The sequence below is a fragment of the Knufia obscura genome (assembly GCF_036327395.1).
Source record: "Knufia obscura strain CCFEE 5817 isolate CBS 148926 chromosome Unknown scaffold_1, whole genome shotgun sequence".
NCBI classification, from domain to species: domain Eukaryota; kingdom Fungi; phylum Ascomycota; class Eurotiomycetes; order Chaetothyriales; family Trichomeriaceae; genus Knufia; species Knufia obscura.
The window spans coordinates 4,581,250-4,606,767 of record NW_027042687.1 but is presented as its reverse complement, the minus strand read 5'-3'; the positions used below and the strand labels follow the sequence as shown (position 1 = coordinate 4,606,767).

Genomic DNA, 25,518 nt, shown 5'->3' with positions numbered 1-25,518 from the left:
TCTAGATGGAAGGTGCTACTCAATTTGGGACCAGAGCGGAAAGTACATTACAGAGTGGAAGGAATTTACGACTGGCTGACCACGTAGGCGCGACCGGATCAGGGGGAAGGAGCCATCGACATGAGAGGGAAGGAGCAACCTGGGTTACTTGGCGAGGACGGTGCTACCCATCTGTAATCTGCAAAGGAGGAAAGCACGACTTAGTCGGGCTCACGGTGGACGGTTGGAAGCCGCGAGCTGATTTGCTTGAGAAGGAAGTGGCAACTGACATGCAAGGCAAGTGCGACCTAGCTGGTTAATCCTGCGTAGGGAAGGCGCGACGAAGAAAGAAATGCGACAAGCAGGCGTGACCCGATGCACAGGAGACGTACAGAAGTGATTACCGCTCCACCGCTACCACGATAGAGATAATTGAACCCGATCCGTGTATTTCTGGCTCATTCCTCTCTCACAGCTACACTCATGACACCCCTTCCGAAGAACTCGCTAACGGTCCCAAATCGGTCCGTACTACCCTCCAACTGCCTCTTGAATAAGTCGTGTCCTTCCGTAGCCTGTATCTGCTGTCTCCTTATGCTCTTAATCGTGTCGTTGCCCGCTTGACATATCGGACACTCTGCGTCTTCGACTTTCCCACCAATTCTGGTGTTTAGGCAGCGTTGGTGGAAACTGTGCTTGCACATGAAGTGCACGACTGGGAGGTCAAGACTTCCGCCGCATGATGAGCAACGTCGGGACTGGAAGACGATGGGTTTGGAGCTTAGTTCATCGATTTCGTTTTTCTTGGATGCCGTTTCTGTCCTATATGAATCTGCGAGGCGGCGGTTCGATTGGATTTCTCGTCGTTCGCGGTTGATGTTCGTGGACAAGTAGTCTTTGACCATACCCATTGTTACGCTGCCGCCTTGAGAGAGGATTTTGACGACTTGGAGGGGAGCTAGGAGGCGTTCTTGGTCGATTTTTGTGAGACAGGTGTGGACTTCTTCTTTTACGTGGGGTTCGGATATTATCTGAGGGGATGAGGCGAAGTAGGTGAGGGCTAGCGGGTACAGCGATGGGTCTTCGGGACCGTACTTACGTAGCGCTGAGATTGCGCCTTGAGTATCCTTTGCGGCGGTGTATGAGCGGAAGATGTCGGGGTAGAGGTTTGCGCGTTCTCGGACAAGTGTAGTGCCTGTTGGGAACTTTGATAGGGATGACAGGAGGAGGACATTCGAAGTGTCGATGGTGGGATGTACATCCTGGTTTTTGACGTCGCTTTCGACGATGAGATCCCGAGCTTTGTGTTGCCATTGATCTTTGTCTCTCTCGTCTCCCGATTTGTTCGCACTTTCAAGGTACATCTCAAAAAGAGCGGTGGTCAGATCGATCTTCTCGACTTGTGACAGGTCAGCTTGCTGAAGCAGGGCTTCGAGAAATGTGATGAACTCTGCTGGATGATCAACGAAGGATGAGAACGCGGTCCTCGGCTTCGGTTTTTGGTAAGTGGGAATTGGCTCAGCTACTTCTTCTGTAGCAGGCGTTTCTGTGACTTCGAGAGCGGGTGCTGTAGAGGTAGTTGAGTCCTTCTTCCCACCAACGAAAGGCAGCGTCCATAGCACTGAAAGACTCTGGAAGGCCCCGCCACTGACTTCAGGCTGGATATCAGCGACCGCTGGGACATCTTCACGTGGCTTGTATCGACCAGTATAATAGTCGATAAACAGTTTTGTGGCATCGGTAGGACAATGCTCAATCAGAACACGAGCATATTTCATCAAAACTGGATAGGCTGCATCCGGCTCCAAGCGCCAGATGTATTGCAAGGCTTCGGCGTATTTCTTGAGATCCTCGATCAAGATGTCAATGACCATCTCATTATCGCCATGCTTCGTTGCCAGGTAGGCAGCCTGCTCATAGTAGCCACCTTGCCTGCACATTGGTATGGCTGTGTCGAGTTCAAACTTGATTTCACCTGGCGTCCGGATAAACTTGTCGAGCTTTTCTGTATCTTTAAGCTTCGCGTAGCAGTTGAGTAAAAGCGTTGTGTGGTCAGCAGTAGCTTTGTCATGCTCGTGTAATTCTTCTAGGTAGTCAATAAGATTATGAATCCGCTGTGTGTCAAGAAACTTTCGAATGACCTGTGACGGTTCAGTATTGTCGACAGCACGCAGATATTGCTGCATTGCTGTATCGTAGTCACCTTTCTGATACAGGTGGTCGCCGTATTTCCGGAAGATCATATTCTGTAGCGCAGTGTCGACTCCAGATTTTTGTGCTAGATTGATGGCTAAGATATAAAGGTTGCGCTGGTAAAGGATATCGAGTTTCTGCTGCAAGGTCTTCTCTTGGTACTTGAAGAGCTGCTCAAGGTCAGCACGGAACAATCCTCATACTGGGAACTTACCTTGCCATCTTCCGACAACAGAAAAAGTTCTCCCCAAATGACGAACACGTGCTGTGGTGCAGCAGATAATGATTCTGTATATGCGACGTACCTCAGATCCGTGTCGAGGAGGGTGAAGGAAGAGCTGCTGAAGAAATCGTCGACCTCATCTGCTCCAAGACGCCTGAAGGTCTTGCTCTTCGAGACCTGGGCCACTCTTGGTGGACAAACTAAGCCGACGTACTCCTTGTAGATCTTGACGAGTTTTTTTGGTCCATCAAAGGCATAGCTAGGTCCCCTGCCATTTGAGCCGTAGTAGTATACTGCATCTTTCCTAGCAACAATTACGTCGTTTGTGGCAGGGTCGAAGGTTATGCAGCCAACATCGCACCCGCGATTGTCAACTGTTCGGACAGGTTGTCCTTGTCCTTTTCCTGAAATGACCAGACTCGAAATTTTGGCTGTTGTTGCAATGTATAGCACTTTTGTAGCCCCTTGCCTGACTTCAAGACCGGTGACTGGATCTTCAGATTCGAATACAGTCCTCTGCTTTGTGCCCCGATCGTGAATGAAGTCACCTCGTATGATTGTGACTGAGCCATTCGCAAAGCCGACAGCGACCTGAGTCAAATCGTCTAGGACTGCAAGAGCCGATACCTGCTCTTCTCAGCATATGTCCAGTAGACAAGAAGTTGCTCCTTTAGCATACCGGAAATGGTCGTCTGCCATTCTGGACCTTGATCGTACACAAGCATTTGGGGTCGTTTGATCTCTTCTCTGTCTTATCCAGATCCCAGACCCGTAAGGATGCCTCGCTCGGGAGGTCTTCGCATACGGTAACCAGGAACGGGGTATCAGGTATCTGCTTCAGCAATCGTACTGCGGCATGGGGTGTATCTGCAGCGAGGAAGGTCTTGGTGATCTTGAAACCACGAGATAGCTGGCGTACATGACCATTGTTGTCACCCAGGTAAAGGTACTCTGCAGATGTTGCGACACATGTTAGGTCAGTCTATACACATTAGCTATAGTCTTCGAGCTGAGCGGCTGCCGTACGTCGAAGATGTAGGCGCCATCATCATCGGCTGGAACGGGCACTTGTGCGACCGTGAAGAAGGGGAATTGCTTCCAACTCGTCAGCGCCATCGCGAATCATATCTTGCTGTACATCATTGTAAGTTGACCTAGGCTTCCTAGGCAGTTCGTGGTGGGAGCTTGGAGGCCGCGATTACATTGGAGCAGCGCGAAATCTGACGTATCGAGAGTGCTTCGGGGACTATTTTAGCGTTGAACGCCCCTGCACGGGGAAGGAACCACGCTGAAGTGCCTTGAGATTCAAGCAGCCAGGCACCAACCATTTTCCACCACGGACGTCTCATGCATATCCCACAACGTCCCGGGCATACCATCGCCAGAATTTGTGTCTCGAATGGCGAGAACGCCTTGGACGACTGAATGCCGCCTTGAGCAGGTCTGAAGTATCACTTTGGCCTATGCAGGTAAGCCCTCATAAGGCTGAAACGATGGGGACGCTGCCAAGGTCGTCTTGCGCGTCTACTTTTTCTTTGGACTCTAAAGGTTGAGTATCGCCATCTAATGACGTTCGGGAGGGAAAGCAATCGTCGATAGACATATTTGACAAAGCAGCAGTGGACCGAATCGAAGGTCTCATGCTGTGAAATGATCTGAACTTGGGATGGATGACCAAAGCTGTGGACCTACGAAGTGCTGTTTTGTGATCGATTTCAAGTACCACTAGCTCCGAGTCGTGCCGGACTAGAATCACACCCAAGTGCCCAGCACACTCTCCCACCCCTTAGCAGGCACATAACCCTTCACATCCTCATCCTCCGCCCCCTCAAGGCTCACTTTCTCCAACTCCTCCGCAATCTCCTGATCAAGCGCATCATGATACGCAACCGTAGGCGTAAACGCCGCTGAAACCGGCCATTCAATCTCAAACCCCATTACCTCTGAAGTCGCCGACCAAAGTGCAGAGCTGATCTCCTCCTGCTCCTCCTCGTCCATATCATCAACGGCCACCATCTCTAAATTCAGCTGCGAACGCAGAGTCGCGATATCCTCCTCGCATTTCCTGGTGTGGTACTCCAGCGATTCGACTTGGCGTTTCAATAGCCTGGTTGAGAGAACTTCGGATTCGTCTGATGCGACGACCCTGAGCTGCGTCTGTTTCCGAGTCAGGGCTTGTTGGAAGTGCTTATGCTTTGCATGTTGCAGGCCTAGCTCTCGGAGGAGGTGGGATTGTTGCTGGTATGCCTTTGAATAGGGTGGCCGGGTGCCTTGAGAAGCTTGTGCGGTGATGTTGCTGGTTTGCGAAGGTGTTTTGACGAGTAGTTGCATTGTGACTGGACTGGATGGAATGTCTGGATGCGTAAATACAGTGTCGGAGGAAGACTTGGTAGTAGGCTTTTCGCAGAAGTCTGCACAATCAGCAGAGGACAAAGAGGTGGTCTCTGACTGTTGGCTGGCGTACCAACTCGGTTCTTGTGGCTTCACCCGTTTGCAAACGCAAACAATGGCCACGCACGGATCACATACGTGGCTTCACATCACTTTCAACGGCTGTTTCGGTACATCGAATGTGCCTTGCTTTATCGAGAGCAGCCCATTTGTCGTGGACCAGGGTCTGCGTGGCTGCCCTCGCAACATCGCAGCGTTTTCAGCTTCACTTCAAGCAGCATCTCAGATGTTGAACCCATCGTGCCTAGCGGCCTCCTGGAACCTCCATAACCCCGCTTCCTTTGCAGCCTTGACGACAACACTCATTTCGTCCTCATTGACCGCTCTATTGATATCAGCATACCTCTTTTCCTCACCTGACCCTCTCCTCTTCTTTCCAACATGTGCCCGGGGATGAAACTGCTCCATGATATGCACAAACGTATCCTTACTCACACTCCCAGACAACCACCGTACAATCTCCACGCCCTCTTCCTCCTTTCCTGGCATAACCAGATGCCTTACTAGTACACCCTTCCTCGCAATCCCATCTCCCGTGAAGCACAGATCACCAACTTGCCTATACATCTCCCGTATACTCTCCCGTGCATGCTCCGCATAATTATCCGCCTTCAGTAGCCTCTTCGACGTAGAATCATTCCAAACCTTGAAATCCGGCAAATATATATCCACCAACCCATCCATCAACTCCAGAGAAGCCATACTATCAAACGCACTCGTGTTGTACACAATCGGAACCTTCAACCCCATATCCCTCGCCGCCAATATCGCCAGCGCAACTTGTGGTACAACATGTTCGGGAGTTACCTGTAGTCACCGCGCCGTTAGCCCTGCCTACTGCAATCGTTCTGTTTCCCTCACCATATTGATATTATGCACTCCCCCCACATCCTGCAACTTCACCATCCACTCCGCCAACTCCTCCGGACTCAACTCCATCCCATTCCTCTGATGCGCAATATCATGGTTCTGACAGAACACACATCTCAAGTTACACCCGCTAAAGAACACACTGCCACTCCCATTATGTCCCTGCAGACAGGGTTCCTCGCCGAAGTGAGGCGCGATTGTGTTCACGAGGACATTTGACCCGATGAGGCAATGGCCTGTTGTTTTGAAGCGGTTTACGCTGCAGAGGCGGGGGCAGAGGTTGCAGTTTGAGAGGTGGGAGTAGGCGAGACTGCGTTTGCGGGCGGCGTCGATGGAGGAGAGGAGTTGGTAGCGGGGGGTGTAGGTGTCTAGGAGGAAGGGAGGGGCGAGGTGGAGGTTACGGTGGGTGGGTAGGATGGGGGATCGTGGAAGGGAGAGGGTTGGAAGTCTAGGAGAGTGGAAGGGTGGTACGCCTCGGAGCGACAAGCTGGGACGCATATTGTCTCGAATTGTCACGCCCCATAACTTAGGTAGTGACCATGATTGATACTGCCACAACACTGCTGCTGTTGAATTGGTCTGCGCAAATGATCAGCATCTGCCATGCATCTCCCACGTGGAGGCGGAAGGTGCCGCGACCACCGGCTCGGCTGCGACGTCATCCCCAATCCAGTCAGCATGACTGGACAAAGTCACACAACTTCGGCACGATGCAGGAACATTATTGAGAATAGATTTTGAACGTAGCTACCTGTCAAATCTGTTCGCACCCGTCCTTGTACTTGAACAACATCCCACGCCTACCCGATCAGTCAATACCTCCGACCTCGTACCACCTTCCCAAACCACTACAGAACCCTCAACCCAATGCCCATGCCGATCCAGTAACCCGAATCACCTCCACACCCACCACCCAACATGCGCTACGAAATCGCAACCCCCGTAACCGCCTACCTAATCTACCGCTCCCACACCCACGCCTCCCTAACCCCACCCGGCATCCTCACCGCCGCAACAACAGCAACCGTCCACGCCCTCCACCCCTCCCCCCTCCCCTTCACCCTCCTCGTCCTCTTCTTCCTCCTCGGCACCTCCGCCACAAAAGTAAAGAAGGACGTCAAGGCAACACTCACGCTCTCCTCCACAGGCAGCCACACACGCAATGCGCACAGCAGCACACTCGGCGCAATCTTCAGCGGAGGATGGAATAAGACGAGTGAGGCGCATGAGAGACGAGAACGACAGAAAAAGGGCACGAGTACAAGTACAGCGGGCGGACAGGAGCCTCGAAGCGCTATACAAGTCGCCGCGAATAGCGCGTGTGTGAGTTTGCTGTGTCTGTTGCATATTTACATCTATGGGTTTGACAATAAGGAACGGACTGGTATTCTTGTGAGCAATGGCTGTTTTGGTTCCGTGCCAGCTAGAGACGTGATACTAGCGGGTATAATCGCGAATTATGCAGCCGTCACAGCCGACACATTGAGTTCCGAGCTGGGGATATTGAGTCGGACTAAGCCGAGATTCATTCTTAGTTTGAAGGAGGTTCCGCCGGGGACGAATGGGGGTGTTACGGGCGCGGGACTTGGTACGGGTTTTGCTGGGGCGCTGGTTATTGGAGTCGTAAGTGTGTTGATGTTGCCTGTGCAATGTGGGGGGACGGTTGCGGATAAGGCTGGTTTAGTGTTTGCCGTTGGCATCTGGGGTGCGTTGGGGAGTGTGCTGGATAGTATACTTGGGGCGGCGTTTCAAGCGAGCGTGGTCGATAGGAAGAGTTCCAAGGTTGTGGAGGCGCCGAATGGGGGGAGGGTATTGGTTACGGCGCCGAAGGAGAAGGGTGAGAAGGACGAGGGGAGGCCGAGTCGGTTGATTGGGAGTGGGAGGGATATATTGGATAACAATCAGGTGAATTTTGTGATGGCAGCGAGTATGACGATAGGTGCTATGGTGTTGGTAGGGAGGTCGTGGGATGTACCGATTAGTGCATTGTGGACGAAGGTGTAGATAGTAGTAGTTTGAAGAATAGATGTAGGTCTCCGCAAAGAAGATCTTGCTGAATTCAAATTTGTCCAGTCGTACTTGCACAAGCTGATCTACATTAAAGCTATATCTTTGAACATCAATCCTTGAAATCCCGCATACATCGTCGTAGCAATCCAACCAGTCATTCATGATTTATCCCAAGCTTTTCATCGTAAATAACGTAGTCCAGCGCTCTTTCGCGATATATGTCGTTCCAGCATCCTATGTTATCCGGGTATACCTCATAGCATTTTTTTGGCTGTCCATACATATTCCTTTCTGAAACCAAACGCCGCGCTCAGTAAACTCAAAACACATGCTTGCTCGCCTCACAGAACCAAGCTCAATGGCAACGTCCCTGCCGCCAGCAACATAACAACCACGCAGACAGCATTGCTGACATATGCAGAAGGTATGGATACTCTCGCGCCCGCACCACCACTGCCCGTTGCCTGTGCCTTGTCGTCCACAGCTCCAGCTCCAGTAGCAGTAGCCGCCCTTACGCCCGTGCTCGTCGCTGTATCACCGCTATCCGTGAGCTCGGGCGCCGTAGGGCTCACAGTCGTGCTTGGAAGTTCAATTCCGCTGGGTCCGAATACGACCGTTGTCCCTTCGAATACAGCCGTGGTCTTACTGTTCAGACTTCCCGCGCCAATCCGGTAGGTCGTGCCAGATATGATGGCTTCGGACTGGTCGATGCTAAACGTCAATCGGTCGATCGTGGTCACAACGTAGGCGGCAGCCGTCGTGATTGCCGGTCGGTATGTTGTCGCCGATACAGTTGATACAACGCCATCGCGGTTCGTGGTTGGGACACCCGGAAAAACGATCCCGTTACTGTTGAATGTTATCGTCTGACCTTCCACTATCGTCGTCGTCTCCTTGGCATTCAGTCCAATGGTGAAAGTTCGGCCGCTCACCACTGCCGCCGTGGGTTCAACAGTCACGGTGACGCCATTTCGTGTTACCGTGCTCGCTGCTAGTGTGGCTGCTTGTACGGCGCTGTAGCTGATGCTCTCTGATCGTTGGAGCGTCAGTGTGCTTGTGCCCGCGACAATTAAGCTAGGCCTGACGGTGAATGTTTGGCCTGCGATTGTGACGAGTGCGGTCGAGGTCCCCGTTGGTAATGCGACGTTTGAGCCGCCGATGTAAACGGATGATGAGCCTACTTGAACTGGAACACCGGCGACGAGAGTTACCGTGGCTGAGGCACTGCCAAAGGAGGTTGCGACGCCGACGGCTGTGGAGAAGGGAGAGTTGAACATGGAATTTATGATGCTGCCGAGGCCGTTGCCGGAAGGTGTTGGGTTGGCGTTGTTGTTTGGGGCATTGGAATTATCATTACGGTTTCCGCTTGTCGGGCTGTTGTTGTTCTGCTCGTTGACATCATTATCATTAGAGCTGCCGGTCGGTTGGTTTTGATTGTTGGTGTTTTGGTCGTTGTTATTATTGTTGTTGTCATTGCCGCCAGTCGGTTGATTCTGATTATTGTTGTTGTTACCTCCGTTAGTAGGACGGTTGTTGTTTCCAGGAGTCGGACGGTCGTTGTTGTTGTTGTTCCCTGGTGTAGGGCTATTATTGTTGTTGTTGTTCCCTCCAGTGGGCTGAGCATTGTTGTTATTGCCGTTATTCGGAAAGCTAGGACGGTTGCTGTTGTCGTTGGTGTTCCCTGGGTTCGATGGTTTGGGTTGCAACGTCGGATTTGCTGGAGGCAGTGAGGTAGATCCCGTGTTAGTATTCAGTGTGACAATGTCACTGCCACCACCAGGGAAAGTAGGACCAACACGGGTTGGTTCTTCTTTCAAAGTCGGAGGTACAGGCGTCTTTTTAGTGACTGTGACAGTAATCGCGCGTCCAGGGGAATGTGCCTCAGAGCTGGAGGCCGGAGCGGATGCGGGAGCGGATGCAAAAGAGCTTGCAAAAGGTGCACTCGTGAGTCCAGGGGCATCGTCGGTAAGAGTTCCTGTTCGAACGTCTGGTAGAGGCAAAGTACCATATTTCGAGGAGGATGCAGCGCTGCTCAAAGCAGGACTCAAAGAAAGATACAGCGTTAGCGTTGTACACGAGGTCACAGCGGATTCTGTCGTGTTTGCATATGGTCCTCCGTGGCTTGCGGTCTTGTTAGAACTGTAGTAGCTCGTAGAACAGCTGGTGATTAAGCTAGGCTCAACTGAAGATGTTGTCGTTGTTATTGTTGTTGTGTTGTTGGAAGATGTAGTGGGTGTCCGTTCCTCGCTCGTTGAGGACGTACTAGGTATGATCACCTGCGAGCACGGCGGCGGTGGTGTGTAGTAAATATCTGTTGGTGTGCTGTTCCCGCTATACGTGTATTCTCCATCGACAGTAATAGTTACTGTCTCGAGTGGCGTAAAATCATACGTTGAGACTCCTTCACAGCTCAATGTGCTTGATGGGGCGAAGCCTGTGATCAATGTCCTGGATGGGTTGGAGTCTGTGAAGTTACCAGCCATTTGCGGTATACCCAGGGCGACTGTCGCAAAGGACAGCCACAACAACGGGGCTTCCATAGTGCTTCCAGAAGTCCTGAACGTCCAGAATGTGTGTAATTTGCTCCTTCTCACGAAAGACACGATAACAGCGGAATTTAAGGAATGTCGGTCACGACATGGCCGTTGTAGCAGATGTAGCGAATGTGTATTGCGTCTGTTGATTTGCGAGCGAGCGACGAATGTTGTTGAAGCACAGAATATGAGTAACGAAAGTTGTTGTCAGAGGCTTGATCAAAGCAGAGGAGAACACAAGCAAAGTTGGCGGCGATTATGGGTATCCATCCAGACCCAAGTCGAAGTCTTTCCAGGCTCGAAGCTGCTTGGAAGTTTCATTGGTCGTGTTGTCAATCCTTACCAACCTCAAGACTTGGCCAGAGCCACCACCACCAGGAGATTTGAAGCTACTAGGCGAGCTAAGCATGCACTAATCAATATTCAGGACAACGCACCCGGAAGATTGCGACTCGTGGCACACCATGGTGGCACCTGGCATCCCTGTCAGCAGAAAACTAACCAGACGGCGACCCACCACTCGCTAAATTGGGGCTGAACGTCTCGTCTGTTTCGAAGAAAGAGGGTATCGGACGTGAGAGATCAAGTATATCGACGTGTCGTACAAATACGAATCTCTGCATTGACAAATGCGCCGACAGATTGGATCAGCAGCATAGAGTTCTGCCTGCTTCTTATGGTTCGTGTCAACGGCCACTAAAGGCTTGGCAGGCACCCGAGGCAAGATGAGGCAGCTCGTGAATTGGCTCGGCTAGATAATTGTTCATGTCAGTCACGGATGGGTGTCAGCAAATGTTTGCCGTCCCTGGATGCTCCTGCCAGCATCGCGCTGGAAGCACGTCTGCGTGAGAATAAGCAAATGAGCTCGGCATCGCCAGAATTCAGGTTGTGGAAAGGACCGCCTGCAGTGTGCCGTACGCCTACACGTACACGATCAGTGCATGGCTGTTCGTGTCACAAAGCTCATACTTTAGAGATAAATCATGGCCCGAGCGTGCAGCGAGTCCTGGAGAGCTATACCGTAATGCTCGAACCGGTGTGTTAATGACGAGGATCTTCTTGGTGACACGGTAGGCGTCTCAAGTAGATTGTAAGGTCCACATCTAAACCATATGATCAGTGAACGAGTACTTTTGCGTGATAACATTGAGGTCTTGGCTGTAATGGCAGTCCCGTTTGGTTATGTCAGGCATTGATGTCGCTACTACCTACGATCTCGTTGCAAATCCGCAAAAAAGCACGTTGCACATGGAGGCCCGAAGGGTACAAGGCGTTCTCGGGGAAGGATCAATGATCTACGGATGGTGGTACGGGCATGCTCATTTGTCTGGTTGGATCTAGTATTGACAACGCGTCGACAGGCCTCTACGTAGCATGGAAGTCAGATACCATCGTTTCCGCAAAGACCATATCAGATGAGCTGGGCAAGACGCCTACGCCTCCTCAAAGCCTTGGTCGCATCGAGGCCTGTCGCAGAAGCATGGCACAATATGGTACCATCTCACGTTGTGATAGGTCAGCCCTGGTGATCACTGCCACAAAGGTGAAACCAGGGTGGAAATGGAAGGAAAATCGTCTGCGTGGCATATTTCCTGCCTCCAGGTTCTAGGCTTTTGCTTTGTTGCTGCTGGATCGACGGATGCGATAACTTGCCCAGGACGTGCATCAAGTACAACGTGCTTCGAAAGGCATTGGTACATATGTACAGGTATGCATCTGTAACATGTACGTGCAGAATATATATGAGTTCAGTGATCGAGCGCCGGACTTGACCCATGTCTCTATGGCTGCCCTAATACGGGGGATATCAAGCGAGCTTGCGGGACCTCAGAAGTGGATTAGGCTTTGCTAACGGGCACCCCCGAAGCCAACCCAATATCGAACACTCCATACTTCCTTGCTCCTCTGCGGTCTACGTTTCGGTCCTGTTACTCCGTACACCATTCGTGAAGTCTCACTTGCTTGGTCGCGTCTCGTCACTCGTTCGAATACAACAGCCCTTGACAACGACGTGATCTGGGACCTGTTGGCATCCTGTGATCGAGCGCGGTGTTCCCTTCGAGCTGGAATGGATTGAAGCGCAACCTGCGCCATGCGCTCATCGTCCAGCAACCATTTTTCTTCCCGCTCGCTGTTCATAGCCATTCATGGACTTTTAGCATCAGTCAAAGCGAACGATTCTCAGGCGGTGTCTGTACCCTTCGGCCCGGACTTTGTAGGATACGATGGGGCATGGAGTGCCGCTTCGATAAGAGTTGGATCTCCCGAACAGTACTTGCTGTTATTTCCAAGCACAACCACACAAGAGACTTGGGTGGCCGGTCCGAGTCTGTGTGATGGCACAGCGACTTGTGCCTCTTTGAGGGGGGGCTTGTTCTACGCAGAGAACTCGACGACCTGGCGAGACATAGGCCAGTATGAGCTGGGATACTCCACGCTATCACAGACAGTTGACAATGGAGACTATGGCTTCGATAACATATCTATCTCGGATACGGTTACAGCCTCCGACCAAATCGTTGCGATAGTGGACGACATCCGTCACTGGAATGGTGAGTTCGGCTTAGGTGTTCAGGACACCCGCTTCAACAGCAGCACCGACCATCTCGCATTCATATCCACCCTAGTCCAGAATAATTCTGCTATAGGAAGTCACAGCTACGGCTATACAGCCGGTGCCTCGTATCAAGGCGCAGGTGTATCAGGATCCCTTACTCTGGGAGGGGTTGACACGAGCAGATTTGTCTCTAACAATTTCTGGTTTGACCTGAGCTCAGGCTATATACCGAGCGTGGCCCTCAGATCTCTGGAAGTTACTGCCTTTCATGTCCCAGAACACTGGGCTACAAGCCCTCTGCCGCTTCTTTCCCAGAACGACGCAGCATCTTTCACGATCGATTCAAGTACACCGTATTTGTGGCTACCAGAGTCTGTATGCGATAATATTGCTAGAGCCCTCAATCTGACATGGGATGCGACGATCGAGCTTTACACTTTTGACAATGACACAACCCCCCAAGATCTGGATAGCTGGAGTCTATCGTTCACCTTTAGATTGGCCAACGACTTGACTTCTTCAGAGATGATAGCTCTGGAGATATCTTACGATGCTTTCAATCTGCAACTTTCGTATCCATATCCGGGACTTTTTGAAGACTACAGCGACGCCAAAGTCAACTACTTTCCGCTAAGAAGAGCAAACAGCAGCCAACAATACACGGTCGGACGTGCTTTTTTGCAAGAAACGTACCTGACTGTGGACTATGAGCGTAATCGCTTCTCGCTTGCCCAAGCTCTGTTTCCCACCAGCAACGAGCAGTCATCTCTTTCTGTCATTTCGAGGCCAGACGACAGTACCTGGCCCGGTCCAGGCGGAGTGATGCCCTCGAATGGCCTGTCAACAGGTGCTAAAGTAGGTATCGCAGTGGGAATGGTTGTTATGGCAGCCGCAATTACTGGGCTGGTCTGGGTGTGTTGCCTCAGAAGGAGAAAGAGAAACAAGGATTCACTAGACGAGAAGTTGCAAAAGACAGGCCTACTGTCTATGTTTTCAAAGATATCGACTCGAAAGTCGTCTATCTCTGCATCGGCGTCTGAGCTTCCAGCTGATAAGCGTCATCCTACGGAAATGGTCTCGGATTCGTCCAACTCCAGATTCGAGCTGTCAGCTACTGCACCTGCAGAAATGGCAGCAGCCGAAGTTTCTCCAACCTTCTTTGCAGACCGAAGCAATGCACGTATTGCACAAAGAAATGATCCGCGCTCACCCGTGGAATTGACCCAAACGCATGAAAGTCGAAGGTCAATCAGCAAATATCCTACCCAACACCTTCGTCAAACCAGCTCACCTGTTCCGGCCTACAGCCCCACAGACATCAGTCCCGGACAGAGCAACAGCGTCAGCCCTTACACGCAGAGATACAGTGGCAATTCGTTCCAGCATAGCTCCGACAATGGTATCAGTCCTGTCACGGGCACCAATAGCGATCGCGATAGGTCTAGTCATTTGTGGCATGCGCAGAACGGCAGTGGTTCCGATCAGATGTTGAATCTTATCTCACCTGTACAACCTCGTAACGATGGTGCAAGCTCCTCGCACTCGAGCTCCCAGCCTAGCAGCACGAAGCAGCCAGCGTCGCTCAACGGGCAGATGTCACGAGCCATGCTGTCACCCAATCCTGAGGGACGTGTCCCTCGCCGGTCTCCAAGTCGCGACAGTCGCTTCAAAGAGGAATTGACAGAGGACGACCGGCCAGTATCGGCTGCAAGGCAGCAAGCACAACCAAGCGAGCAGGCTACAGCTCGCCAGGGTGAACCTCAATCCCGATTCAGCTGGGAGGGCAGGTGATAGCAGGAGGACAAGCCGGGCCTTGTCGTGCCTGCACGAAACAATAGGTGGACGTTTTTTGAGTCCTTCATCTCCTATTGTACGACCGTAACGACGAGAAAATCTTGGATAGCTGGTCTGCTCATGATTCGGAAAATTACGATGTATATAGAAAACATATTGAGCTATCTGTGTCCATCGTTGATAGGCTTGCACTTAATATTATTTGTTGTTGCATTCTTCGACATTTTGCAGCATGATAAAACGTATTGCTCCCTGCTGCTGAACAACAGCATGCTTTACTAGTTGGATGCTGGCTCCAGTTTTGAGTAGTTCATACGAATCCGTGGTTGTACCCGCGTGGACTTGCAGCGCACCTGACTCCAATCAGACCTTCTATCTACATGCACGAGGAATGCACCATGATCGAGCCGTCGTTGGTCTTCTCTTGTTCTTTCCCAAACCCATCGCATGGCTTGCCCATTCCCAGATGGCTTTGAGCAACCCTGGCTCATTTCTGAAGCTATCGAAGTAACGCTACCACTCATGTTCCCTCCCCTCCTTCATCTGGTGCCGATGCACCCTTCAATGACGTAGCTCCTACCATGACATTTACCTGAACTGTCCCGCAAGGCACAATCGCGACACGCCTGAACATGATAAGGTAGGAACTTGATCGAGATCTGGACTTTCTTTGTAACTCTGCTCTCCTGATCCGCAAATTCTTCTTGCGATCCTTCATAGTGCTTAAAGGAGACAACCGTACTCAATCGCACCAAGATTCAGAACAGCACCGCGACGCGATATCAACCGCAATGGCAGCCGCAGGCGTGTCAGAGTCAGACATAAAGAAGGCCCAAGAGAAAGTCCTCGGAAGCGAACAGCAATCAGGTGTCGAACCACCCTCCGGCATTCAAGGCAAAGGCACCGCGGACCAGCCATACGACCAGGGCAATCAGCCAGCCCAAGCGACCGGTCCTGGAATAGAACCACCGTCCGGCCAGCAAGGTAAAGGCACAGCCGACGAACCATACGACCAAGGCAACCAGCCAGGTAAGCTTCACGCACCGCAATCTAGCATCTCCTGACAACGAACAGATCAGAACGAGGAGAACTCGGGAATGTCGATCGTCGACCAGCTAAGCAGAACCAAGACGAAGGAAGAGATAGCAAGTAAGAAGCAGCGACGCAAAGACTCGCAAGCAGGTATTGAGCAAGTGAAGACGAACGGAACAACGGCGGCTCCAGCTCCGCCAGCGACAACAATAACACAAGAGCCTCCTAGAGGGCGGGACCAGACGCAGTCAACGACTGCTGCGTCTGCCCCTCAGGAGGTTGATACGACGAAGTTGGCGCCGAAACGTAAGCCCAGACCTGAGTAAGTGAAGGGAGCGTGCTAACGGTGGGTATAGCTGCATCGGCGCGACAGTTCGAACGGAGTATGTCGCCAGGACAACTTGATGATGGCTCACATGTTCGGTGCAGCGGTGAGAAAGGCGAGGCATACTCGCCGCCTACCAAGTTTGATAAGATCAAAGGGAAGTTTCATATAGGCAGTCATTAGTCGTGTTGTCAAGAGATCCCTTCGCAGTTCTAAAACAGCTTGCATGGTTAGCTTTGCGTACTAGAGGCGGGACAGCTCTCGCCAATTGAACATTCTCATCATGAGTCCGTCACTGCCGGGCAACGAGCCAGTCTTCACTCCTAGCGATCCCTATTTTCCAGGAGCCAACGGTATCATTGTGGTAGGTGCGACTGACTACGGTTCTAGTAACATAAATCTTCCATTTACCCTCGTAATCGGCCATAGGTCGCAGAAAAAAGGCGTTCCCGTCTGGTCACGCTTACTCAAGCTGCGAGTCGACTGTGGTAGTACTCGGGTTGGGTGACCACCGGGAAATTCCAGTTGCTGATTGTTTTTGTCCGTTTTTGCTCCGCTAGAACGTCAACCTCGTCACGCGAAAAACGACCCGAACACGCAGAAAAAGGCATCGTGCGGTTTACATGATCATTAAAGAGGCAACATCGTAGGTTAGAAGCATTTGCTAATTAACACTTTCACATCTGTAAAGCTGGAAACGGTAGAGATGCAAATATACCAAAAGTCTTGCTCTGCAATTCAGTAGTCTACAGAGTATATGATGCGACCTTCCGCGCTATCACGTCAATATCCACCCGGCAGAACGCTCATGCGTCCACCATCAGAAAGAACAATAGCCCCGTTCGTATAACCTCCCGCTCTACTACACAGCCAAAGAATGACACCCGCCATGTCCTCCTCATCACCACTCCTCGTAGCCGGGATCTGATCCTTACTCCACGTTCCCTCCACGTTATGCGTGTCCATCTTCCCTTGCGCCTTATACGAATCCTGAGTCATCTCGGATAGATAAAGGCCGGGAGCAATGGTATTAGCTCTAATATCGTACGGCACGAGAAGTGTAGCAAGCTGCTTAGTCATATGGATCGCTGCTGCTTTGCTGGGGCCGTACGAGATATTACCCAGAGGCCGGCGGTTCATACCTCCTATGCTGGACGTTGTTATGATTTGCGGCCTCGGCTTAAATGGCTTATCGGCAGACGGTTCTGGACGCGCTTTATTTGCTGCATCGAGGAGTGGGAGGAATGTGCCGACGGTAAGGTGAATACCTGTCAGGTTCACGTGGTAGGTACCGGTTATGTCTTGCTCTTCCGGTGCAAGCATGTTTTTGCTGAGTTCCTCGACTGAGGAGACGCCAGTGGTGTCCACTTTAGGACCGCTGATGCCGCTGTTGCAGATTAGAACATCGAGTTCGTTGACGCCGTTGGATTTGACGGTGTCGAGAGCCGAGGCCAGCGACGACTTTGACGTTACGTCTGCTATGACTGGGATAACGGCCTTGGAGTATTGTTCTGGGAGGGAGGATTTGGTCCGGTTGAGGGCATCTTCTCGTCGGCCGATGATGAAGACCTTGGAGGCACCGTTGATGGCGAGGGCGCGGGCCATGTAGGCTCCTAGGCCGGAGCCGCCGCCTGTGATGACTATGTTGAGGCCATTGACGGAGAAGAGGTTACCGGCTTGAAGCCGGGAGAGATCCTCGGACGACATGGTTTGTACTGCCCAAGGTTTAGAAGTATTCAGCTTGGCTTTGAGTTAGTGGGGCAGTGAGCTTGGTCCGGTAAGGGCAGATGCTTTGGTGGAACGAGCAAAAAGCTATCTCAGTTCAAAGTGGTAAGTACAATGTTTGAACCTGCAACGTAAGTCAATGGTTGAAGTGATACCCGAGCTCTGAAGCCCGAGAAGCACCACATGTCATTAGTATCATCAAGTACACCGGAGTCGCTGCCCCACGCTGGAGGAGACGCCGAGTCCAGTGTGACGTTTTGCTTGACCACACCTGCCTCATTTGATCGCCTCGCCAAACCTACCCCTTCTAGTTGTCGATTGTTCATGAAGAACTCTGATGCCGAGCTTCAACAGTACGCCGAACGGGCCTGGACATATCAATAATAGAGATGGAAGCGAGCGATCTGACATCGCCAAGCTCGGCTTCTGCTAATACCGTCCATGTTGACGACGCGACGAAACGCCTAAAAGTCGCCAGTGAACCCAATACCTCGTGTTCATGCGCGTCTCCTCATGTGTGTCAGCAGTGTCAGCAGCCCAGGCCTGCCAATTTGCCAAACCGGTCAAGAAGTCGAAGCTATGTTCAAGCCTAAGCTTCAAATGAGCACGAGACGCGCGTGTAAAGATAGTCGGTGCACTGAACAAAGTAACTTCCAAGTGACATGAAAGATGTTTGTTTGTGGCCGACTATGCGAAAGCACTAACCGAACAGGCTAGCTAGGCTTCTCTCGCACTCGTGGCGCGTTTCGATCGACCAGCTTACCAAAATAATATTGGCTTGGGCATAGCCCTGTTTCTTGTTGGGCGAAACATCGATGCCCGGCCGTCTTTTGCTGCAGGGCTGATTAGGGTGATCTTGCTACCAATAGGCATTTGTATCTCGCTAGTCCATTAGCGGGATTGGTCTATACTTGGACGCCTCAAACTCGTGGATTTGGTCTCGTTTGAGGCTGAGGCTGTACAACGACTTCCAGACTTCCTTTCATCTTACTATCACGATCACAACGGCGTCGGTGTAACAAACGTCTTTCTTTCCATCAAGACTAACCGTCACCTTGAAGTATGTCTTGATACGCTAACGAAGATGTATCGATATCCGGTGACCAAACACGATGGAGAGCGAAAACAACTCTCTTCTAAACGTCCCGATTACCGATGAAGAACGAAGACAACGTCAACGAAGTCGATCCGGAAGCGGAAGTTCGCGCACGCTAGTAAACACACCTCAGAGCTCGCAGCACGAACGCGACCGTCAGTTTACGCCTCAAATTGGGCGCTTCAGTTCACTCAGACGCCCAGAAGAACGGTATGACGATCCTGACCAACATGACGACCAAAATGGCGACCATCTATATGCTGCCGGAAATCGTACAAGGTCATCGACTTTGCCCGGCATCGATGAGGAGTCCCATTACTCAGATCACGATGAAGAAGAGCCAATAAACCCACCTGTTCGCTCAACAACATTTCCGAAGACCAATGCTGCTGCCTACCAGCCTGTTCGAAGTGCACCGGATCCTCACGAGCAGCCCCTCGCACCTATAGTCACACCACACTTCTGGCAACCAATATGGCTGGGAAAGCTGTCTTTGACCTTGATGACTGTGCTGCTTCTAGCTTTGATTGCTGGTCTCATTGCGGTGTGCGTAGGAGCGGACAGTCATGGTGGTTATCACATTTCCTCTTCTGTCGAGCATTATGCTTGGACCTACGTTCCTACCATCGTATTTGTCGTCTTGGCGGCATTATGGCGGCAGATTGATTTCCACACGAAGTCCCTGATGCCGTGGAAGGAGCTCTCACTTGGTCCGCTGAGCCCATTCGAGACCGTCCTTGTCGATTACATTTCTGGTTTCCAAATTTTGGCATTCTTTGCTGCGTTCAAGCGACTTCACAGGGCGGTCATGGTTACAATTTTGGCATTTTTCATTGCAAAGGCTCTCACCATTGCGAGCACCGGCATCTTCATTGTTCGATCGGCAACCTTCACTGATGGCTTTCCTACGCTCATAAACTCGGCCTTCGACGCGGCGGCGCTAGACCCATCGATTCTTAATATCGATACGTTTCCGAATTCTTCCGTGTACACCTATTCTCAAAATGTTGTTAACGGGCTTGGACCGCAATTAGGCATTGCGTCAGGCTATGCGTATCTGTTACCGACGCTGGCGTCGAGCTCGAAGGCTGTCACTGCAAATTCTACATTCAATGCAACAGTCGATACCTTTGTACCTCTGATCAACTGCAGAGCCGCCAATGTAACATTGGACGGAGAAGCTACGATCGAGACGACCGACTTCCCTTACAATTCAACCGAAACACCTTATGGAGCACCTTCCAACATCACGCTTAGCATAAACGAGAACGACATCTGTAGTTCCTGGCCTCAACTTAGCTTTGCTGGACTTGATCCTCTCCACTATATTGTTCCTGATAGACAACTCGAAAGCAGGTCCGAGATGGTTATTTGCCAAGATACTTCAGATGCGGATCCTATACTTCTCCTCACCCTTGTCGAAGTGTCATATTCTCAAACGCTCCTGACGAATGTAACGCGACAAGAGGGTGGAGACTTACCTATTGCGCTTGATACACAGAGATCAGTGTCCCGAATGATGAACGTTCTTTGCCAGGCCGACTATACTATCAGTCAGGTTAACATCACAAATAACACAGCCATGAATGGCCTTGGAGCGATCACTACGACACCAGTCGAGAGAGTGAACAACAGGACGCTTGATGGGCTGTCGTCTGCCAACATGACGACCATCTACAGCATAATGCTTGGGGCAAATACTGGTCTGTTTACAGCAGTTCCCGATGCGAACTTCATTCGCTCGCCTGCGTTTGACTTGCTTACGTTTACTGCTGATGGCAGTTACGACGACATGTTCGATGGTGATAGGCTGTCGAATGCGGCTACACAAACGTATCTGGGGACGATACCTGCCTTTGCCCACGAAAATCTTGTCTTAACAAGATCCAATGACGATGCACCAAGCGGTCCTGTCGCCTCCATAACTTGGACCGAAGATCGACTCTACACGAACTGGACACCTGTCATCCTCGTAGTAACAGGGCTCGGTATCATGGCTCTACTCACTGTGGCATTAATATTGTTCATGCCAGAGAATGTGGTTCCTCGAGATCCTAATTCGATCGCTGCTGCTGCTACCACATTGTCTCGAAGCTCCGAGCTCAATAGGCTACTGCGGAAGCTCCAATCAGCACGGAACAAAGGTATTGCAGCGGCTTTGAACGGTTACGAGGTTGGCACAGCTATAGCTGTCGACGAGAGTGACGGCTCAAGAGGCTTCAAGATACACGTCACGGAAGGCAAACCCCAACGAGATGTTCAGGAGATCGCTCCAGACCTACGATTCCGGAACCCCATCTGGGCAAGCATACCTGTCATGGCTGCCTCTTTCTGCATACCCTTGATTTTCATTGCCATTCTACAGGTTTTACAGGACCGTTCAGACAAGAACAACGGGCTCATGGGCGTACCTGACAACAAGGGCACAATAATCGGATCTCATTACGTCCCAGCGTTCGTCACCTTGCTCATCGCGGCCATAATCAGTAACCTCGACTTCTACATCAAACTATTTTCTCCTTGGGCGAAATTGTACAAGACCAGAGCAAGCGCACAGCACAGTATACTGACCAACGTGCTTGGTCATAGTCCGCCAAGTGCGATAATCAACGCAGTTCGCAGTCGCTACTATGGGGCCATCCTGTCCACGGTAGCAGCAATCCTAGCAAGTCTGCTTACTGTCATTATTTCTGGCTTGTACGTGGTCGAGCATTTCGAGACTGACGGACCAGCAAGAGGTCTCTCACCATCAGATTCATTCAATACCAGCTTGGTATCAGCATACTCTGTGGATAACGACAATGGTGCGGGTGCTATGCTCAACTTGATTCAGCATAACTCTAGCTATCCAGCTTTTACATCGGGAGAGTACGCGTTCCAAAAGGCGTCTCTGCTTGAGTTGCAGGAGCCTGTAAAGTATGGGTCGATGCTTGTTGGTGGTATGCGGGGTACACTACAAGCATTGAGAGGCAATCTCTCCTGCGAGGCTCCCACCAGCTACGATGTGTCGACCGTAGACTCAGTCGTCAGAGTGAGCGCGTCTTACGATGTGCCCGAGTCGTGTCGCAATGGCATTGGGTCAGAATTAGACAGTCCTACAATCACCTTTTCGACCGACTTCAGTCCGGCCGAACGCTCTACAGACTTTGGAGGGAAGCAATTCGACCTGCGGTTTGGGACGAATTCAAGCTTATACGGCCACCTTGGCGAAGAGAACTCATCGTTAGTGGCTGATAACCCTCCCGTGGGCTGTCCATCACTAGCTTTCGTATGGGGTAATTTTGAGCTTGAGAACGACAACCAGAGTGCAGTCAACGTTGCTGTGTGCTATCAGAATATACAGACAGTCAACATTAATGTGACATTCCAACAGAACACCACAGAACTCGATCTGCGCTACCATATCCCTCCACCTGAAGAATCTACGATACACTCACAGGACAACCCAAATGGCACTACCAAAGTCTTCGACTTTCGCATTGAAAACAATCTGAAACGACAGCTCGGGACCTATCTGACTCAAGACACACCGAATGTGGATCCATTCTTCCAATCCATGATCAACGGCAGTATCCAGATGGACCTCGAGAAATTCATGCACAACCGCAGCTGGGCCTTGATGGGCATCAGCCACACCTACGGACTCTATATGGCCCAAGTCATAAATGCGATGATGCGCCAACCCCTCGATAGCGCCAGTGACCGTCTGGTTGCACGCCAGCAGTCAGCTGTGACCGACCTTCGCACGACCATCACGACACCAAGACTGGTTCAAGACAGCACAAGCAAGAACATATTACATGCTCTGCTAGCACTTTCTGCCATCTTCATTCTAGCAGGCTACATCCTCACGAAGACGAGGAATGTGCTACCTTGCAACCCAACGTCCATCGCAGGAACTATGTCGCTTTTGGCAGGCAGTGATCTCGTATACTCGCCTGATACAGGTGTCTGCGAGTGCTGTGGGAAGGTGCGGCGGAGCATCCGCAGTGCAGACGGGAGGATGGTGCGAATGGAAACGATCCACGCCGATGACAACGAGCTTGCTGATGAGCGGGTACAATTGATACGGCCCGGCGCAGAGTGGATGGACGATAAAACGTTCGCAAGAGTTTTCGATGGCTACACCTTCAGCCTTGGTTGGTGGGCAGCAAATCCTAAGAAGGGTCAAACACACAAGCGGTATGGTGTGGACTATGGTGATGGGCCAACTGGTAATGAAGAGAGTGATTGGTATCTAGGCAAGCGCAAGAATAGCGAGACGTTCGAGATATTCTCCGAACAGGTCAATGAAGCGGAAGGACGAGGGCGAAGGCGGGCGCTTTCGGATGTCAATGAACGAGGCGCATACCAAAGGGCCGAACCCAGTCCAGGCATCGAGGCCCACGAGATGCGTGATTTGGCGCCTCAGAGGAGTTTAGGAGCGCAAGGCAGGTACGGCGATGGCTGATCGTTGGTGGCCATTTTGGCTACGAATGTTAGACCATTCATGGCGGAATTAGCTCGTGTTGGTGCTCATCGTGCTTACACTCCGGAGGATGGAGAAGCTTCATAGCGAACGACATCATCGTCTATCTGCACCTTCCACGTGGGCAAACAGCATCCGCGGCTGAGATCTTCTGTCGATCAACTTGGTAAGACATCCATATGACTGCCAAACACCACATAGTGCTCGCCTACAGCCTCGGCCTAACTCATGCTGTCGTCACCTCAAGGATGCAAAGACCACTACGCAGAGCTGCCGCCCCCTGACATTCACCTTACGGTAACCATTACGCGGACCATCATGATTATCACCATCGGTCCTCATCGGCAAATGAGCATCGCTTCCCGTATCCCGTTTGATCGACCTGTCACCGTGCCGTCTGCTACCGAAGATAGCTAAATTGAATCGAAAAGCACCTTCAACCTTCTCTCTTGGTTATCTTTCTCGACTTCGAAATCCAACCTTCAAGTTACTGATACCGCACCTTGATCATACATCTCCAATCTACGGTATTCTCTAACCACATCGCCATGGACTCTCTCAGGAGACAATCCCACTCGACCAAAGCCCGTGTGTGCTTGCTGGCTCTAGCTCTACTCACAGCAATCATTCTATTGTCAAGCAGCTACAGCAACGGCCAACACCATGACGTCCAAGCAAGGCTACAGGCACGTGCGCCGAGCAGAACCAGATCTGTAGTCACAGTTACTACAACCACCACTGTTGTCAGCATTTACACACCACCTGCGCCGGATCCGGTCACCGTTACGGAGTATACCAGTAATGCTGGGACGAAAACCACAACTCTTTTCGAAACCTTTACACAGATTGTGAGGTATGGACGAATCCCTGTGTTGACCTATTTCCTCTGCTCAATTGGCTGACCGTACATATAGCATCAGTGTCAGCACACAGGCCACAACTGAGATCGAGACCGAGACCAAAACGCACTCAGAAACAGAATCAAAGACAAAGACAAAGACGGAGACGAAAAGCGAGCCCAAACCCGTAATCGTAACAGAGTTCACCAGTGCAGTGGCCACTGTAATCGCCACGGCAACCACCTATCTGAGCATAAGCACCGTCACGGCGACGAAGTCTGATTAGGTAGTCCTTGGGGGGACACGCAAATTGTCATTCGTGCGGGTGCTTTCTAGATGATACGCCAACAGATGGCAAGGAGAGCGAAGCGTGTTGACATCGATGAGGGGGGGCTAGCTGGCCTGGTTGAGTCAGTCAAGGGTTTGACCTGTCGTTGGTGGATTGGTTTGCGGCAATGGAGAGATCAAGCTCAATTGCGCTTGCTTCATACCTTTTTGTGCTATTTCGCTCCGGTATACAATATATCACTCTTCAAATCACGAGCGCCTGTACGAGTGCCTAATCACCAAGATAAGACTACGCAGATGTCCAGAGCACATGGCGTACGCTTCATGGCTTGCGTAGCCGTCAGATGAAGGTTGCTATTATGCGTCTTCGGCACGCACCCGATCTACTCAGCTCTTGCATACCACTTGCTCGGAACAAGTCGTTTCAGAAAGCATCCTACACCCGCCTAAGATACGAATGTTCCTTCCATTCGCGATGAACGCCAGAACCAGTCCTATGCGTCCCACTCCCGATTCAGACGCCGATCATCCCTCCTCTCCCATCGAGATGAGGGAACACCTCGCCGTGCCGCCGACTCATATTCACACCACGGGACCTTCCCAACAGCATCACAGATTATCAAGATGGCAGTATTGCTCCCTTTTCCTCGGTCTGCTCGCCAGCGTACTACTCATAGTATTGGCTATCAGCATTTTCATACAACGTAAGGAGCTAGAGTACGCAGGAAATGCTGTTAGGAGGCAAATCGGTGTTCCGTCCCTGAGCAGCATTTCAACAGAAATCGTTGTTGTAACAGAGACCCTTGATGTCCTTACAATCACGACCGGATCTATCTCTACTACAGCGACGTCCATAACATCGGTCGCACCTGCCACATCGACAGTGCAAGCCAACCGAGCAGCTCAACCACTCAACCTCTTCCGATCCTTTCATAGATTGCGGTTGTAAGCGCCTGAGCCGGTCAGAAATCTCCTTGATGGTGGTGTCAGCTGTCAGGAATTCCAAGTTGAGAGAGCTGTCGGAAGCGAGGATGCAGATGGCATCTGAGTTAATGTCCTTGGAGATTCGGACAACTTGAATAGAGCAGCGTATGCTGGAGGTGATACATATCACTTCACTGGTCGTCCATCACT

At 51.3% G+C, this 25,518-nt stretch overlaps 9 protein-coding genes across 9 annotated transcripts; 4 read left to right on the top strand and 5 right to left on the bottom strand.

Moving 5' to 3' along the window:
* Positions 1 to 437: 437 nt before the first annotated feature.
* VPS11 (Vacuolar protein sorting-associated protein 11) lies at positions 438 to 3,511 on the bottom strand (the record flags this gene model as incomplete). The annotated part of the gene is made up of 4 exons (XM_064870177.1): positions 438 to 2,342; positions 2,387 to 3,022; positions 3,075 to 3,377; positions 3,422 to 3,511. 4 exons carry the CDS (start codon positions 3,509 to 3,511, stop codon positions 438 to 440), a joined length of 2,934 nt encoding a protein of 977 aa, XP_064735674.1.
* A 636-nt stretch (positions 3,512 to 4,147) lies between these two features.
* On the bottom strand, positions 4,148 to 4,726 carry PMZ80_001736 (uncharacterized protein; the record flags this gene model as incomplete). The annotated part of the gene is made up of 1 exon (XM_064870176.1): positions 4,148 to 4,726. The coding sequence occupies one exon, from the start codon at positions 4,724 to 4,726 to the stop codon at positions 4,148 to 4,150; it is 579 nt and encodes a 192-aa protein (XP_064735673.1).
* A 342-nt stretch (positions 4,727 to 5,068) lies between these two features.
* On the bottom strand, positions 5,069 to 6,214 carry PMZ80_001735 (uncharacterized protein; the record flags this gene model as incomplete). Its single annotated transcript, XM_064870175.1, has 2 exons — positions 5,069 to 5,653; positions 5,708 to 6,214. 2 exons carry the CDS (start codon positions 6,212 to 6,214, stop codon positions 5,069 to 5,071), a joined length of 1,092 nt encoding a protein of 363 aa, XP_064735672.1.
* Positions 6,215 to 6,634: 420 nt separating this feature from the next.
* PMZ80_001734 (uncharacterized protein) lies at positions 6,635 to 7,720 on the top strand (the record flags this gene model as incomplete). Its single annotated transcript, XM_064870174.1, has 1 exon — positions 6,635 to 7,720. One exon carries the CDS (start codon positions 6,635 to 6,637, stop codon positions 7,718 to 7,720), a length of 1,086 nt encoding a protein of 361 aa, XP_064735671.1.
* A 347-nt stretch (positions 7,721 to 8,067) lies between these two features.
* On the bottom strand, positions 8,068 to 10,266 carry PMZ80_001733 (uncharacterized protein; the record flags this gene model as incomplete). Its single annotated transcript, XM_064870173.1, has 1 exon — positions 8,068 to 10,266. One exon carries the CDS (start codon positions 10,264 to 10,266, stop codon positions 8,068 to 8,070), a length of 2,199 nt encoding a protein of 732 aa, XP_064735670.1.
* A 2,086-nt stretch (positions 10,267 to 12,352) lies between these two features.
* On the top strand, positions 12,353 to 14,608 carry PMZ80_001732 (uncharacterized protein; the record flags this gene model as incomplete). Its single annotated transcript, XM_064870172.1, has 1 exon — positions 12,353 to 14,608. The coding sequence occupies one exon, from the start codon at positions 12,353 to 12,355 to the stop codon at positions 14,606 to 14,608; it is 2,256 nt and encodes a 751-aa protein (XP_064735669.1).
* A 794-nt stretch (positions 14,609 to 15,402) lies between these two features.
* Positions 15,403 to 15,969, top strand: PMZ80_001731 (uncharacterized protein; the record flags this gene model as incomplete). Its single annotated transcript, XM_064870171.1, has 2 exons — positions 15,403 to 15,640; positions 15,686 to 15,969. The coding sequence occupies 2 exons, from the start codon at positions 15,403 to 15,405 to the stop codon at positions 15,967 to 15,969; spliced, it is 522 nt and encodes a 173-aa protein (XP_064735668.1).
* A 782-nt stretch (positions 15,970 to 16,751) lies between these two features.
* PMZ80_001730 (uncharacterized protein) lies at positions 16,752 to 17,675 on the bottom strand (the record flags this gene model as incomplete). The annotated part of the gene is made up of 1 exon (XM_064870170.1): positions 16,752 to 17,675. One exon carries the CDS (start codon positions 17,673 to 17,675, stop codon positions 16,752 to 16,754), a length of 924 nt encoding a protein of 307 aa, XP_064735667.1.
* Positions 17,676 to 18,805: 1,130 nt separating this feature from the next.
* Positions 18,806 to 23,239, top strand: PMZ80_001729 (uncharacterized protein; the record flags this gene model as incomplete). Its single annotated transcript, XM_064870169.1, has 1 exon — positions 18,806 to 23,239. One exon carries the CDS (start codon positions 18,806 to 18,808, stop codon positions 23,237 to 23,239), a length of 4,434 nt encoding a protein of 1,477 aa, XP_064735666.1.
* Between the last annotated feature and the right edge of the window lie 2,279 nt (positions 23,240 to 25,518).